This window comes from Crotalus tigris, unplaced genomic scaffold, assembly GCF_016545835.1.
Source record: "Crotalus tigris isolate CLP2741 ecotype Arizona unplaced genomic scaffold, ASM1654583v1 scf7180000017666.379230911805:20528666, whole genome shotgun sequence".
Taxonomy (NCBI): domain Eukaryota; kingdom Metazoa; phylum Chordata; class Lepidosauria; order Squamata; family Viperidae; genus Crotalus; species Crotalus tigris.
Genome location: NW_024096552.1, coordinates 14749135 through 14765798, shown reverse-complemented (window position 1 = coordinate 14765798; position 16664 = coordinate 14749135). Strand labels below are relative to the sequence as shown.

The 16664-nt window shown below is 42.9% G+C and overlaps 1 protein-coding gene across 2 annotated transcripts in view; it reads right to left on the bottom strand.

The window, feature by feature from the left end:
* The window catches only part of ELMO1 (engulfment and cell motility 1), a 367271-nt gene that overhangs the window by 272001 nt on the left and 78606 nt on the right, over positions 1-16664 (bottom strand). For both annotated transcript variants that reach the window (XM_039336764.1, XM_039336765.1), the window contains exon 2: positions 15968-16115. In XM_039336764.1, coding sequence (XP_039192698.1) covers positions 15968-16045 — 78 coding nt within the window. In that variant the 5' untranslated portion in view covers positions 16046-16115. The remainder of the gene's footprint in view (positions 1-15967; positions 16116-16664) is intronic.

Below are 16664 nucleotides of genomic sequence, written 5' to 3'. Positions count from 1 at the left end.
GAAATGTATGCAAGATGCTGTTATAATGTCCCAGAAAGGCTTCTACAATTCTTCTGTGCAGCAACTTCCATCAGAGCTCTACAATTTGTGACTATAAAGCAGACCTTTGCAAGTTAAAAAGATCAAAAGTGTAACACATGTATTGCTGCAAAATGCCACACATGCAACATCACCTCCCCCTCGGCAAACAAGTCAACAAAAGAGCCAGTGTCCACAGAAGAGACAGATGGATTTTTAAGTAATGTGTTCTCTCAGTCTTTTTCCCCCCACCCCACCCCACCCCAAGTTGGAACAGCATGTCCAGAACTTTGTCTAAGTACCAATTTTTCTACTGTCTTATGGGGGGGGAGATACAAAAGAATAAAAACACAGAATCCTAGTTATAAAGTGCATTTAATATATTTATCTGAAAAAAGTAAAGAAAACTATGAATCCTCTTTAGTAAGGAGAAGATAAAATATCTTTTTTTTTCTCCTGCTAGTCTTCAAGTTTCAAAAATTCAGAAAAAAGCCTTTTCCTCTTGTCTAATCATAAATATTTGCTCCATTTTAGGGACAAGAACAATGGTTGTTTTTCATTATGTTAATCTCCACCCACTTTAGCATTCTGCGAATAACTAGCTTAAAAATAAAATAGACATACAAATGTTTTTCATATAAACTGATTTCTTGATTTAAAGTTACAATTCTTCAATTATATGCCAATGTATGCCTAGTCCATTCTTACTGAAGCTCTCATTTATGGCAGAAGCAAGAAGGCAGCAGTATCAAAATCTATAAGCAAAGGAATCGAATTGTACAACCAACAGAAACTACTGCATTTATGTTTATTTTATATTTTATTCTATTCCATTTTTTTTTTTTTGCAAACTCCAATATCCTTAAAGCTAGTTTCCATTAGAAAAAACCCATCCACGCTGGTGAACTCAGCTAAAACTCCAACAGAAGCCACAATATATTCCTTAAAACTTCCTTGAATTCTACCATAAATATTAACAGGTGACTCTAAGAAGCCAAAAAACAGGAATGCAAACAACCCCCTGATGTCCAGAGAATGGAATATGAACACATTGTTTAAGTTTACTAAAGCACCACTTTTTTCTTGCAAGAATCTTCTCAGGGTTAAAAGACTGACTAGATTAAAGGATTGGGTACAACTAAATTCGAAACTCAGGCTAATATTGAAATTGTTCTACTACATTTCTGCATAAATTAAAGCTTTCTCTTTTTAATTCTGGGAGTGGTAAGAAGGCTTTCATTCCTTATTTTAGGTTATGTATGTTCCATAACACAAGCAAATTAAATCTTGCTGAAAAACAAAACATATCTATATAAAGAGTAATTAAAATAATGAAGTTAAATCTGTTTTTAAAAAGGTATTAAAGGTTAACATAAAAAGAAGATAAAAGTTATACATAATAAAATATATTTAAATGAACATTTAACAAAACATTGTGTAATTTTTCTCTTAGTTAGTTAGTGGGGTGAGAGAAAATCACCTGGAAAGCACTCAAGGATATCACTGAGAATTTTGTGGGCAACTACAGAACACCAAATTACATTCAGCTGTTGACAAACTGTTATGGCATACAAGAACCTGAAGTGCAACATGTCACTGAAGATTCATTGCCTGCATTCACACTTCGACTTCTTTCCTGAAATTCTAGCTGCAACCTGTGACGAATATGGCAAAAGGTTCACCAAGACATTGCCACAATGGAAAAAAAGATATCAGGGCTACTGGAATCTATCAGTACTGGATGACTATTGTTGGACACTACAATGAGACAAATGAATTACAAATATAAATCAGCAGCAAACACTTTTAGTTGTGTTAACCACTGTTCTTAACCACTGTTCTCAACCACTGTTCTCAACCACTCAGGCAGGATGTCAGAAACATTATGCAAATAAATCTATTATAGCAAAATTGAGTTTCATATTTCTCAAGATATCTACATGATATAGTCATTCTGAAATTATTTTTGCATTTAGTTTGAGGGAATCATCACCAAAAGTTTTTCAAGCAACATTTTTTTTTAAAAAAAATGTCAAGATAGAGCAACTACCAATATGGATCAATTTCTAAAATGGTTGTCCACCTATGCCAGTGGTAGGGAACCTTGGCTCTTTTATGACTTGTGGACTTCAACTCTCAGAATTTCTGAGTCAGCATGGCTGGTTCAGGAATTCCAGATTTTGAAGTCCACAAGTCATAAAAGAGCCAAGGTTCCCTACCCCGACTCAAGATAATACGATTATTGATAAATACAATAAAACTGGTAAATATAAATCATATTACATATTCACTTTACAGCTTATTAAGGCAGATTCCAAGCTTCTTGTGATTTCACAAGTAGCTGATAAGTAGAGAGAAAACAATCCTCCAGTTTTATTTACACATTGCCAGTGTTTCAATGTCACTGTACTCTAAAATGGTCTCAGTAATCACAAATGGGTTCATTAGATATAGTCTTTATCAATTGTTGAAATGTTTTTACATTGTAGACATGAGAAAGTAGCACAATCTGTTTCTATATCGTCTACTTATAATCTATATAGTCTACTTTCCTGAAACTTTTGACAACATCAGTGCTTGAATGTGAGATTAATAGCTATATAACTATAATTAAGTTTATTAAATGTAGCATTATAAGTAAAATTATTGCTTAAGTATTCCTACATGAGTTTAACTATATATACAAAGCATAATGTTGCCATATGGCATTGAAAATAGGAAGATTGCCATACATCTTCATTAAAATATATCATTACATTTATTTTTATTTCTTATAATAATCGGATATAGCAATAGCAACCCAAGGAACCTCTGTGTCTGCAACTAAATGGGCCTTTCTAGGCACACAGCATTCTGACCTGAATTAATTAATTAATGTTTTATTGCTTGCTTACAACATATCTGGAAAATTCTAATTTGGAAAATACTGTATTATAAAAAAATACTAGTTCTGTTAAGATCTATACCTTTCAGCAACACATGGGATAGTAACTGATATAGAAATTGGATTATAGCTGAAGAAACACTTCACAATAAATACAATAAAAATGTATTTTCGTTTTCCCAGGCTTGGACCAAGATTTAAATAAGTGCATCTATAATGGATCATCTTAGGAATCAGCGAACTAAAACGGACAGGAATGGGTGAATTTAACTCAGAGAGCCATCAGGTATACTACTGTGGGCAAGAATCCCTCAGAAAAAATGGAGTAGCCTTCATAATCAATAAAAGAATAGGAAAAGCAATACTGGGATACAATCCCCAAAATGACAGAATGATCTCAATTCAAATCCAAGGCAAACCATTCAATATCACAGTAGTCCAAATCTATGCCCCAACCACTGGTGCTGAAGAGGATGAAATTGACCGGTTCTATGAAGCCCTACAGCATCTTATAGAATTAACACCAAAAAATGATGTCCTTATCATGGGGGATTGGAATGCTAAAGTAGGTAGCCAAAAGATAACTAGAATAATAGGCAAGTTTGGCCTTGGAGTACAAAAATGAAGCAGGGCACAGGCTGATAGAATTTTGCCAAGATAATACGATGGTCATAACAAACACTCTTTTCCAACAACCCAAGAGACAGCTCTACACATGGACATCACCAGACGGTCAACACAGAAATCAGATTGACTATGTGCTCTGCAGCCAAAGATGGAGAAGCTCTATACAGTCAGTAAAAACAAGACCAGGAGCTGACTGTGGCTCAGATCATGAGCTTCTCATTGCAAAATTTAGGCTTAAATTGAAGAAAGTAGGGAAAAGCACTAGGCCACTCAGGTATGAACTAAATCATATTCCTGATGAATATACAGTAGAGGTGACAAATAGATTTAAGGAATTAGATCTGAAAGAACTATTGACAGAGGTTCGCAACATTGTACAAGAGGTAGCAACTAAAACCATCCCAAAGAAAATACAAGAAAGCAAAATGGCTGTCTGAGGAAGCTTTGCAAATAGCTGAAGAAAGAAGGGAAGTGAAAGGCAAAGGAGAAAGAGAAAGATATACTCAACTGAATGTAGAATTCCATAGAATAGCTAGAAGAGATAAGAATGCCTTCTTAAATGAAAAGTTCAAAGAAATAGAAGAAAACAATAGAATAGGGAGAACTAGAGATCTCTTCAAGAAAATTGGAGAGATGAAGGGAACATTTCATGCAAAGATGGGCATGATAAAGGACCATAATGGCAGGGACCTAACAGAGGCAGAAGAGATTGAGAAGAGGTAGCAAAACTACACAGAAGAACTATACAAGAATGAGCTTAATGTCCCAGATAACCACGATGGAGTGGTTACTGACCTCGAGTCAGACATCCGAGAATGTGAAGTGAAATGGGCCTTAGAAAATCTGAGCAACAACAAAGCTAGTGGAGGTGACAGTATTCCAGCTGAGCTATTCAAAATCTTAAAAGACGATGCAGTAAAAGTGCTACACTCAATTTGCCAGCAAATTTGGAAAACTCAACAGTGGCCACAGGATTGGAAAAGGTCAGTTTACATTCCAATTCCAAAGAAAGGCAATGCCAAAGAATGTTCAAACTATCGCACCATTGCACTCATTTCACATGCTAGTAAAGTTATGCTTAAAATCCTACAAGCTAGACTCCAGCAGTATGTGGATTGAGAACTACCAGAAGTGCAGGCAGGATTTCGAAGAGGCAGAGGAACTAGAGATCAAATTGCCAACATACGCTGGATCATGGAGAAAACTGGGGAGTTCCAGAAAAACATCTACTTTTGTTTCATTGATTATGCTAAAGCCTTTGATTGTGTGGATCACAACAAATTGTGGCAAGTTCTTAAAGAGATGGGAGTACCAGGCCATCTTATTTGTCTCTTGACCTATATGTGGGTCAAGAAGCAACAGCGAGAACTGGACACGGAACCACTGATTGGTTCAAAATTGGGAAAGGAGTCCAGCAAGGCTGTATACTGTCGCCCTGCCTATTTAACTTATACGCAGAGCACCTCATGAGAAAGGCAGGGCTAGATGAATCAAAAGTTGGAATTAAGATTGCTGGGAGAAATATCAACAACCTAGGATATGCAGATGATACCACTCTAATGGCACTCTAAGAAGGAGAGTGCAAAAGTTGGCTTGAAACTTAACATTAAAAAAACCAAGATCATGGTACCCGGCCCTCTCAATTCCTGGCAAATAAATGGGGGAAAAATGGAGGTAGTGGCAGATTTTATTTTTCTGGGCTCCAAGATCACCTCAGATGGGGACTGCAGCCAAGAAATTAAAAGATGCTTGCTCCTGGGGAGGAAAGCTGTGGCAAATCTAGACAGCATACTAAAAAGCAGAGACATCACCCTGCCAATAAAAGTGCGTATAGTCAAGGCCATGGTTTTCCCAGTTGCAATGTATGGATCTGAAAGTTGGACCATAAGAAAGGCTGAGCGACATAGAATTGAGGCCTTTGAAGATGGTGCTGGAGAAGACTCCTGCGACTCCCTTGGACTGCAAGGCGTTCAAACCGGTCAGTCTTAGAAGAGATAAACCCTGACTGCTCTTTAGAAGGCCAGATCCTGAAGTTGAAACTCAAATACTTTGGACTCACTGGAGAAGGGCCTAATGCTGGGAAAGATTGAGGGCAATAGAAGAAGGGGACGACAGAGAATGCGGTGGCTGGATGGAGTAACTGAAGCAGTAGGCGTGAACTTAAATGGGACTCCAGAAGATAGAGGACAGGAAGACCTGGAGGAACATTGTCCATGGGGTCGCGATGGGTCGGACACGACTTCGCAATTTACAATAACAACATAATGGATCAAATATGAATATGACTAGCATAGATTTGGTTGAGATTTTTTTAAAAATTTTGTTGGATTCTGTCCTTTAAAAAAAAAACCCTATGAAGTGATCTAAATATTTTTTTTAAAAAAAAAAAAATCTGTCAGAGAAGTCTGCCCTCTTGGGAGGAGCGATCAAGTGTGGGATCAGTCTGGAATCATTACAAGAGAGCAAAGTCCAATTCCACCCACCCCTGGAATGCCATTGCAACTTATGTAGTCTTTCCCGAAAACAAATTGCCCATCTGAGAAAATTCCTAAGAAATAGGAAGATTCCTGAGAAATGCCTATCTTCCAGGAACTTTAGCAAAGTAGTCCTATATAAAGCATTACAAACACTAACTACCAGGATAGGTACAATGATTGCAACATAGAATAACAGAATGATAACTGAATATTTTCTTACATTGGATTTATTATCTTCAAATGGCAGCCCTCATTTCTTTACCTAGTATTGAACCTGATTCATATACAACAATTAGATATGAGCCAAGAATCAAAATCTGGGAAATAACACCATATCTAGAAAATCTTGTTTTTCAGGAAGTTTTCTCATTTCCAGATCACAAGTGCCTATTGACTATTTTGAATAGTAGGACTATTGCAAAATTTGAGAGGCCTTCATTTCCAGGAAATTGCTAATTGGAAGCATGACACACATAATATTGAAGACTTTTACTTTCAACTGCTTTTAAGGTCACAACTTTTTTCTTTTAAAAAAAGAAACTGCTGACCAGTTTATATGAATTACAGTAATTAATTTCAAAATATCAGTCATATGAAGCCAAGTCATCCTTTTAAATATATTCAAATTATTTTATAGATCATCAGCATAAAATTACACTTTGATTCAATCATCGCCTGGAAGTAGTACATGTAGTCCACAACTGTCAATGCTGCTAACATCGGATGTTCTGGCTTGACAACATAGGGAGATGTAGCTTTCTTCTTTAACTTGTGTGTTACTTTTAGAGTTAGAAGGGGCGTTGTCTTACCTGAATGCCTTTTCTCAGCATGGAGATGGAAAATCCACCAATGGTTTTAGACTGTGTTCCTGCCCAATCAGATCAAGTCAGCCAAAGTTGCCACACCTCTTCTGGGCTAGAGGATCCCAGTCTCTACGCAGGCGAACCCATGACTGACAGCAAGACGTGTTGGCTCATAAATATAGATCTAGGCCTAATAATCTACTAGGATAAGAGTGGATTCTCCATCTCCGTGCTGAGAAAAGGTGTTCAGATAAGACAACATCCCTTCTCCAGCACAGGAGATGGAGAATCCACCAATGGGACATATCAAAACCTACTGTCCCTGAGGGAGGGAATCAGGCCTGCCCAGTGTGGCACTTTGTGGTAGTACCTGTTGGAGAACTCTCCTGACAAAGGAGGCCTCCGAGGCGAATTTGTCGATTTTGTAATGTCTAACGAAGGGTGATGGAGAGGACCATGTGGCCGCACTGCAAAAGTCTTCAATGGATGCTTGAGTGTCCCAGGCCACGGAAGTAGCCATGCTACAGGTGGAATGAGCCGTAATGTGCCCTGGAACTGGCACTGAATCAGCCTGATACGACTCCGCAATACAAGCCCTAATCCAACTGCCAATTGTGGAGGAGGATACTTTCCTGCCCCTAGAAGGAGGATGACAGGAAAGAAAAAGGGCCTCGGTGGTGTGGAAGGCAGCCATCTGCGAGATAATAATGGAATGCTCTGCGGACGTCTAGCAGGTGCCACTGTCGTTCCAGAGCATGTGATGGATTAGGACAGAAATCTGTGAAATAAAGAATTTACCTTTGGAACAAAGGTCGGATCAAGACAAAGGACCACTTGGTCCCAGTGAAAAATGCACAAGTCATTTCTGGTGGAGAGAGCCGCTAATTTGGAAATCCGCCGTGCAGAGGTTATTGCCACCAAAAAGGCAACTTTGTATGATAAGTATCGCAGATCACGTTTTGAGGGGTTCAAAGGGCGGGTTGGTAAGAGCCCGGAAAACCCTCGGTAGTTCCCAGGAGGGATATCTATGGACTATAGGGGGCTTGGTGTTAGTAGCACCCTTGATGAATGAGCAGATCAAGGGATGGTGACCTAGGGAAGTTGCAGATTCACATATAAGTATTGTGGAAAGACTAGCAACCTGTCTGCGTAGTGTGTTTGGACCAAACCCCTCTCCAGACCCTCCAGAAGGTAGTCCAATATGTGAGGAATTGTCAGATCTGGAATTGTCAAGTGGTGCTTTGAGCACCACAAACAGAAATTCCTCCACATGGCCTTATAAATACAGTTGTAGAGGCCTTACGGAAGGCCTGGATTATAGAAATGACTCCTGGTGAGCAGTGCTCCCGGGATAAGACTGAGCTCTCAAGTGCCATATGGCTAATTGGAGCCATTGGGGATCCGGATGAAGGAGTGTCCCCTGACTGAGTGAGACCCTGTCCAGGGGAATCCTCCAGTATGGGGCCACTAGAAGAACCTCTGCTCTGTCCCTGAGATTCTTGCGGACAACCACCGAAAGAAGAGGGAGAGGAGGGAAAGCGTAGAGCAGACCCTCTGGCCACGGACTCCGAAGAGCGTCCGTGTGCTCTGCTCATGGGAAGCAGGAGAAGAACCTTGGTACCTGAGTGTTTGCCGGGGAGGCGAAGAGGTCTAGGACTGGAAGTCTGAATCGGTGGGAGATATCCCTGAAAATCCTCGGGTGCAGGCGCCACTCTGAGTGGTTCACCGTTGCCCTGCTGAGGAGATCCGCCTACGTGTTTGTTTCCCCTGATATGTGATCAGCCTTGATGGAGGCTAGATTGGACTCTCGGACAGGAGCCTCGGACAGGAGGGCACAGGATCGGGTGCCCCCTTGCTGATTCACATGGGCCTTGGCAGCAATGTTGTCCATGAGGACCAGTACGTGATGTTTCGCTACAGAGTTGCGGAAATGTCGAAGAGCAAGGTGTATGGCTCTGAGCTCCTACCTGTTTGTTGTGCCGAAGGTCGGAATGGGATCAACGGCCTTGGGCCCACTGCGAGTGTAGGTACACACCCCAACTGAACAGGCTGACATCGGTTGTCAGAGTAATTCGATCTGGCTCCTTGAAGGATGACCCCCAGAGCATGGCCGATGAGAGCCACCACCTGAGAGAGCACCAGACTCGAGATGGAGTTCGCACTTTTCAAGTGGAGGAGCTGATGTTCAGTCTCTGGAAAGCGAGCAGGAACCACTGAAGTATCCTGGAGTAGAGCCTGGCCCAAGGCACAATGGCAATGGCCGAAATAATTTTTCCCAGCAATTGAGAGAGACTTGCTAACATTACCGTATGGTTCCCACAGAGTTCTAAATGCTGTCCTGGCATTCTTGTGATAAATAAATTCGGCAACTCACCGTGTCTATGATGGCCCCTAGGTGCAATAGCCTTGTCGTGGAAGACAAGTGGCTCTTGGAGAAGTTTATCGAAAACCCGTGACTTTGAAGAAGGTTGATCACCCATTTGAGATCTGTCAGCGCAGCTTGTCCTGATGATGACTGAATAAGAATGTCGTCCAGGTAACACTGGACTCTGACTGGCGCCATTTGGAGGTGAACTGCTAGAACCGCTAGGACCTTAGTAAAAACCCTCGGGGCCGAGGATAAGCCGAATAGTAATGCCCTGTATTGATAGTGCTGGCCCCTGTAAGCAAATCTTAGAAACCGGCGGTGGCTGAGAGAGATGGGGATGTGAAGATAAGCTTCTGTGAGGTCTACGGACATCAGGAAGTCTCCTCTTCTTATGCTTCCGAAAATGGATTGGAGCGTTTGCATCTTGAACTTGCAGTATACAAGATGCCGGTTTAGTCTTTTTAGATCTAGGATTGCTCTCCATCCCCCCGAGGCTTTGGGGACGACAAAGAGGATGAAAAAGAATCCCCGACCTCTCTGATCCAACGGTACCAGTTCTATGGCCCTTATGTTTACAAGGTGCTGAATGGCCTGTTGCATTAATCTTTTCTTTGTGGGATTTCTAAGATTGGGGACAAGAGAGGAAGCGATTCGGAGGGTAGGTGAAGAATTCTAGGGAGAGCCTGTGACGAACCGTGTTCAGCACCCATGTATCTGTGGTGGTGGCTTCCCACTGGTGGGCAAAGAGGGAAAGTCTGCCGCCTATGGGAGGGACTGCCACAGAGTCATCTGGAGTGACGGAAAGGGCGACCACTCCCATGAAAGGGCCATTTGCCCTGAAATTGTTGTCTGGGCCTAGAACCCGTTCTGTCCAATTGTCTGTCCTGTCTGACAGGAAAAGAGCAGGCTGGATAGGAATAATTGGACCTAGTACCCGTACGAAAGGACTCTCTCTGTGAGTATGTGTTGGGTCGTTTGTCCGGACGTTTAGTAAGATGATTGAGGACCTTACATTTATCCTTATTCTCTGTAAGGTAAGGATCTAATGTGTCCCCAAACAGCTTCCCCCCCAGTAAGGAGCTGCTGCCAGGCGCCATTTAGACTTGGTGTCCGCATGCCAGTGTTTCAGCCAAAGCATACGGCATCTGGTGATGTTGGAAGCTATGGCCCTGGATGAAAATCTGGCAGCCTGTAGCATTGCATCAGAAGCATATTCTGTTGCCGCCGCCATCTTGCTCAGATCATGGTGCGTTCGGATATCTTCCACCGGAATTCTGGCCTGAAGCTGTCTAAGCCAGCGGAGAGCAGACCTATTGAAAAAGGAAGCTGAGGTAGCTGCCCTAATAGCCCAAGCCGTAGCTTGGTGTGTCTTGCAGAAAGTGAGCTTTTTTCGGTCCTCTGCCTTGAGGGCATCAGACACGTCTCCAAGAGTGGCAGTGGGAGATACCAGGAGTCCCAAAGGTTCATCCACCGTGGGAACCTCCAGAGCATCTGCCAAGTCCTGGGCAAGATTATAAACTCTTTTTTCACTGCTACTTGGGAGGGGAAGGGTATCCGGGGATTCCCACTGTTTCTTGATTGCATTTAGAAACATGGGCAGACAGGGGATGCGGTGTTGTACAGTTACTGGTTCAGTGAAGTTCGGATCTGCCTCCGAGTTCAGAGTGGCTGTCAATGTCGATGTAGAAGGTTCAGGACCAAGATGGGTGGTGGAAGTGGCCTTTTGGAGCAAGGGGACAAAATGAGATGGATTAAAGAGACCAGCAAAGGATTGCATTTCGGGAGGGTTTTCCTCCATCTGACATCAGGATCCCCAAGTCCGCATCATACTCACGACAGGATGAACCCTCAGAGTAAGAGGACTGTGAAGGTGAAGAAGGTGCACCATACACTTTGGTAGTTGGCTGGTGGATAGGTAGGGGAGAAACCGAGGTTGACCTAGGTACGTGCAATCTAGCCTGAAGAGCGCGCACTACCGCCTGTGCAATCAACTCATTAAGGCGATCCTCTGTGGGAAGGGGAACCGGCTCTGTTGGTCTGAGTCCAACTGCAGTAGGAGTGAAAGTAGCTTCCGGGGCCGACTGCTGGGTCCGCGGAGCAGCAGGCTGGAAGATGGGGTCCTGGTGAGATGAGTTGCCCGGCACAGGGGCAGAGAAGGTATCCCCTGTTGACCAGATCCCCAGAGGGGAAGCAGAGGGCCCCAGTGGCAAATCAAAGGAAGGGACTACATCCTGTGTGGCTTCAACCCTAGCCTGTCTTTGTGCTTTAGAGAATTCCCTCTCTAATGCCTGGTGTCTCCTACTGGCCTGTTTTTCCTCCTTTTTCGAAGTTTTGCCTGCAGATCTAGCTTTGGCCTTGGCCTTGGCCAAGATCTTGCCCGCAGCCTCCTGATTGGAGGATTTATGTCTTTTAGAGGCTGATGAAAGTGGTGACGTTCCCTTCTTGGAAGAGCCAGTATCCTCCATCCTCGTGGATAACCACAGGAGCACGATAGGGTACTCCTGGAATCCAGAAACTGCTGTTGTTGTTTATGGATAATCACAGGTGCACGATAGGGTACACCTGGAATCCAAAGATATTTGATTTGTGGATAAACACAGGTGCACGAGGAGGTACACCTGAAATCCAAACACCGCTATGCAGGGGGAGTCAAGGACAGAGTGTGTGCACATGACTCTGCTGTGTGCTGAGAAGGAAACACCAAATCAATACCTCCAAGAAGGTGTGAGTGATACAAAATTAGTGGACTGCAGCCTAGGAATCCTGCTTAGGGAAGGAGGACTTAGTGTAGGACCCAAAAGGGCCGGCAGATGAAGAAGAGAGAGAAACTAGCATTTCTCAAAATGGCAGCCAGATCCAAAATGGCGGCCGCCCCTTCAATGTGAAAATTTCCTGAGACTTTTCCCGACGGCTAATAGTCCCTTTACCCCCCCCCCCCTTGTTGTTGACTATTAATGAGAATGGGGTGGAGGAAGGAGCCCCTTCCTCAGGACAAAGAGGAACTAATAACAATAAGGTTCAGCGGCCACAAAATGGTAGCCGTAAGTGTGGAACGCTGGATGGCTACCATGCTTTAGCTGCTGCGCTTCCCTATAGGTCCCTGATTTTTACTGGCAAGAAATGGAAACGATTGCGACCTTCTGGGGGGCAGTCACCATTTCCAGAAGGAGACGGAGCTCGTCTGAACCATCTGTGCTGTTTCGCCACCTCAAGGGACCACCAGCCAGCTGATTTCAAAAAAATCCGGTCAGCTGAATGCGCGTGCTCTTCCGGTGACCGGAGCTGCAGCCGCAAGCTCCCAGCAGCCAAGGAAAGGAATCTGAGCACCAGACTAACGGAGTTGCAATCGCAGCCTCAGCAACAAGAAAACAGCCGAAAGACTCAGGGAAGCCTCCCTGACTCGCGCTGGTCCAATGGCCGCTTTTGGGCCTGCGCACGCACTCAGACATTGGGAATGCAGCTGCAAACCCCTGGTCCTCAAGAATAGAAATTTGGTTCACAAAGACTCCGAAGCTGCAGCCGCAGCTCCGGCAACAAAAAAACACCACGAAAAATTCAGGTAAGCCTCCCTAATGCGTGCTGAATCTCAACCATCCCCTTTTTGGCCCACGCGCATGATTACGCACAGAAGCTGCAGCCGCAGGTTCCAGCAAGAGAAGGCAACAAACTAGCATAAAAAAACAACTATTGCTGCCTCTAAGGGGTGAAGGAAGGCTCCTCAGAAGATTGTGAACAACACTGATCTCAGCAGAGATCCAGGAGTAAGGGAGGATAAGGAAGTGGAAAACGAAAGAGAAAGGCAAGCAACCAAAGGAAGGCTTTACTATGCCTCACTTTTAAGTTAAGGAGGGGTTGGAAAGAAACAGCAATCCAAACACAATGCTGAACACAGCGCTGTTCAGAAAACTGTGAGGAAAGGAAATATGGAAAATCCACCAATGGAAACTATACCTTCCTAAGAGCCAAACTTGCACGTCTGTCCTGGGCAAGATCAAATCAAGACTGGAATCCTCTAGCCCAGGGAAGGCGTGGCAACTTTGGCTGACTTGATCTGATTGGGCAGGAACACAGTCTAAACCAGTGGTTCTCAACCTGTGGGTTGGGACCCCATTTGGGGTCGAACAACCATTTCACGGGGGTCGCCAAACAACGCAGTCCGCCATTTTCCCCCCTTTTCCTTAGCTATGCTACTCCCTTTTATTTATTGGCTTTTGAAAGCCAATAGAATAGACTCTCTTGAATAGGGTCTAATTCTATTGGCTTTCAAAAGCCAATAGGAATTGTCCAGGCTGCCTCGGCCCTGTTGAGCCCGCCAAAAGTCCCATTCTGCAAACGGTGCTGCACCAGTTGAGTAGTCCTCGACTTACGACCGGTTGAGTAGTCCTCGACTTACGACCGGTTGGGGGTCACAGCATTAAAAAGGTTGAGAACCACTGGTCTAAACTCATTGGTGGATTCTCATCTCCTGTGCTGGAGAATTAGTTGATACTGGGGGGAAGGAGGAAGAATGTCTCTCAAGGCTGTTTTGAAAAAGGAGAAGATAAGAATTTGGTGGATTGTTAAACAGGAGGGAAAGCTTACAATTCAAACTAATTGGAGAATGTGATTTATGATGGTTAATTAGAGGGAGGAACTGTGCTTTTGATATTGTGTGCTTAGGGGAGGGAATCCAGATTTCGGCTTGACTGTGTACGTGCTGAAGCTATGCTCTTTATAGTAGACCTACCTGAGAGTAGAGGAAATACTGTCATCTAGACTGTGATAGACCTGTTTTCGAAACAGGCTCATTTCATCACCTGCAAAGGACTTCCATTGGACCAACGACTGACTAAATTGTTCCTGAAACATATCTACCGGCTGCATGGCGCCCCTAAGCGAATAATTTTGGATGGGGGGTGTAGTTCACAGCAAAGTTTTGGAGGAATTTTCTTAAATTAATTGGATCATCTCAAGGCTTATCATCTGCTTTTCATCTGGCTACCAATGAGGCCGCAGAATCCGCTAACAAAATGGTGGAGCAATATTTCAGATGCTATGTTTCCTACCAACACACAAACTGGATTGATTTCCTTCCTTTCACAGAGGTGGCTTACAATAATTCTGTTCAAAGCAGCTCTGGCTACATGCCTTTCAGAGTAGCCACAGGAAAAGAGTTCAGCCCAATACCTGAATACCCTCAGGTGCCCTCCGCTTCCCAGACACTTGATCAATAGGTGAGAGGGTGGGAAGAAGTTTGGAGAAACACGGAAGCTGCTTTAAAAAAGAGCCCCTCAAAGAACATTCCAAGTGAGGGAAAAAGTTTATCTGTTGACCAATATTTACGCCTTAAATTACCCAGTAAGAAATTAGGACCAAAATTCTTGGGACCTTTCCCCATCGTAAGGATCATCAACCCAGTCACAGTAGAATTGAAACTCCCTAGGCTTTTAGGGAGAATTCACCCTGTCTTTCACTACAGCTTGTTGAAACCTTTTCGAGAATCCACTTTAAGATCTCCCCTTAAGAAGGCACTGGGCCGCTCATAATGGTGGGCCAAACCCACTATGAAGTAAAGCGTATTCTTGATTCTAGAATTTTAAAAGGGAAATTGCAGTACCTAGTACAATGGAAGGGAAACTTGCTATCAGATTTAACCACTTGGGTAAAATCTAGCAATGTGAAAGCCAACAGACTCATCAAAACGTTTTATAAGAAACACCCTAACAAACTGAGAGATAGTCCCTAACATGTGCTTTTAATTACGCTTCAGTGTCTGTCCTTTTTGTAAGGGGGGCTGGATGTCAATACTGCTAACATCGGATGTTCTGGCTTGACAACATAGGATAATGTAGCTTTGCTTCTTTAACTTGTGTATTACTTTTAGAGTTAGAATTAGTTGATGTTGGGGGGAGGAGGAAGAATGTCTCTCAAGGCTGTTTTGAAAAAAAAGAAGATAAGAATTTGGCAGGTTGTTACAGGAGGGAAAGCTTACAATTTAAACTAATTGGAGAATGTGATTTATGACTGTTAATTAGCGGGAGGAACTGTGCTTTTGATACTGTGTGCTTAGGGGAGGGGAATCCAGATTTCGGCTTGAGTGTGTAGGTGCTGAAGCTATGCTCTTTTGATTAAAGACTCTTTAAGGTAAACAATGCCTCAAGGTTCTTTGAAGAATTGCATCTGTCGGAACCATGACAACCACATTCAAAGCTGTGATAATACTGAGTGAACTGCACTTATGCCCATGTCATATGATGTTTTGCATAATGACTGATCACTTACTGGCAGCAATTTCAGTCCCAGTTAGTGTTATTCAGTATGCAAAATCTATGCAAACCTTTTGTGTAGGTAAAAGATTCTTATAGGAGGTTCCACAGTTGACTTATTATAAGACTACATAAGATACTGTATAACAGTGTTTCTCAATTATTTTCTGTCATGCCCCCCTAGGAAGAAGAAAACATTTCGCGCCCCCCCCCCCGCACGACTGTAAAAAAAATTTCTGTACAGAGGACCGATTTCCGGGTCTAAAAGTCACACGGGCGGGTTTGGCCAATCAGGATAGAGCATCATGTCTATCCAATTGGGTCCTTTGCATGTATCACGTGCGTTGGCGGTCATGTTGTCCTCCGTGTCGGGCTGCTACTGGGGCTGCGCCGAGGTCAAACGAGCCCCCCTTTACGGAGCCTCGCGCCCCCCCTGGGGGGCCCGCCCCACTATTTGAGAAGCACTGCTGTATAACAAACATTAACAATTGTTAGTCTAAAAGTAGAAAGACTTTTAGAAATAATACATAGAAATAAGCACTTACTTGGTCAATTTCCATCAACTTTGGAAAGGCACCAGGCCACTCTATAGCTACTTTCACAATATTTGCAGGAGGAGGCATATTCTGTCACTGGTCTTCTTCAAAAGTAGTGAATTGGAATACCTTATAGGCTATAATCTCTCTTTCACAGCTAGAGGGAGAAAAGATAATAGTATCATTTAAAATAAATTCAAACAAAATCATCCATATTACAGGTGTGTAAATGTACAGGTTAAATCTTGAAAATTCAATTGTATACCACACACTATGATACAAATCAACCTACTTAGAAGATGACTGAAATATTAGAATATACTTTGGTAATCATGAAATAGTTTTTTTAATGGAGAAATGATCTGAATTATTCTATTATCACTAGTAAAAGACTAAACTATCCATCTTTAGCTGCTTCATCATGTACTCCGATGATCTTGTGGTTGATAAACCTAAAGTGGTGTCACACAGTTTTTTCTTCTGATGGGAGAGCTCTTGGACATGTTTAGGAGCAGCTGACTTACTTGAGCACATTTAGGAGCAGCTGACTTACTTGAGCACAGTTCTAACTAGTTGGAAGTTGATTTTCACTATACATCAGCACCTCTGCAAGCAAACCCACAAACTATTTTCTGCAACCACTGCACTGTTATCTCTATCAATAAAGTAACAGGACAGGACAGAAAGATAGATAGATAGATAGATA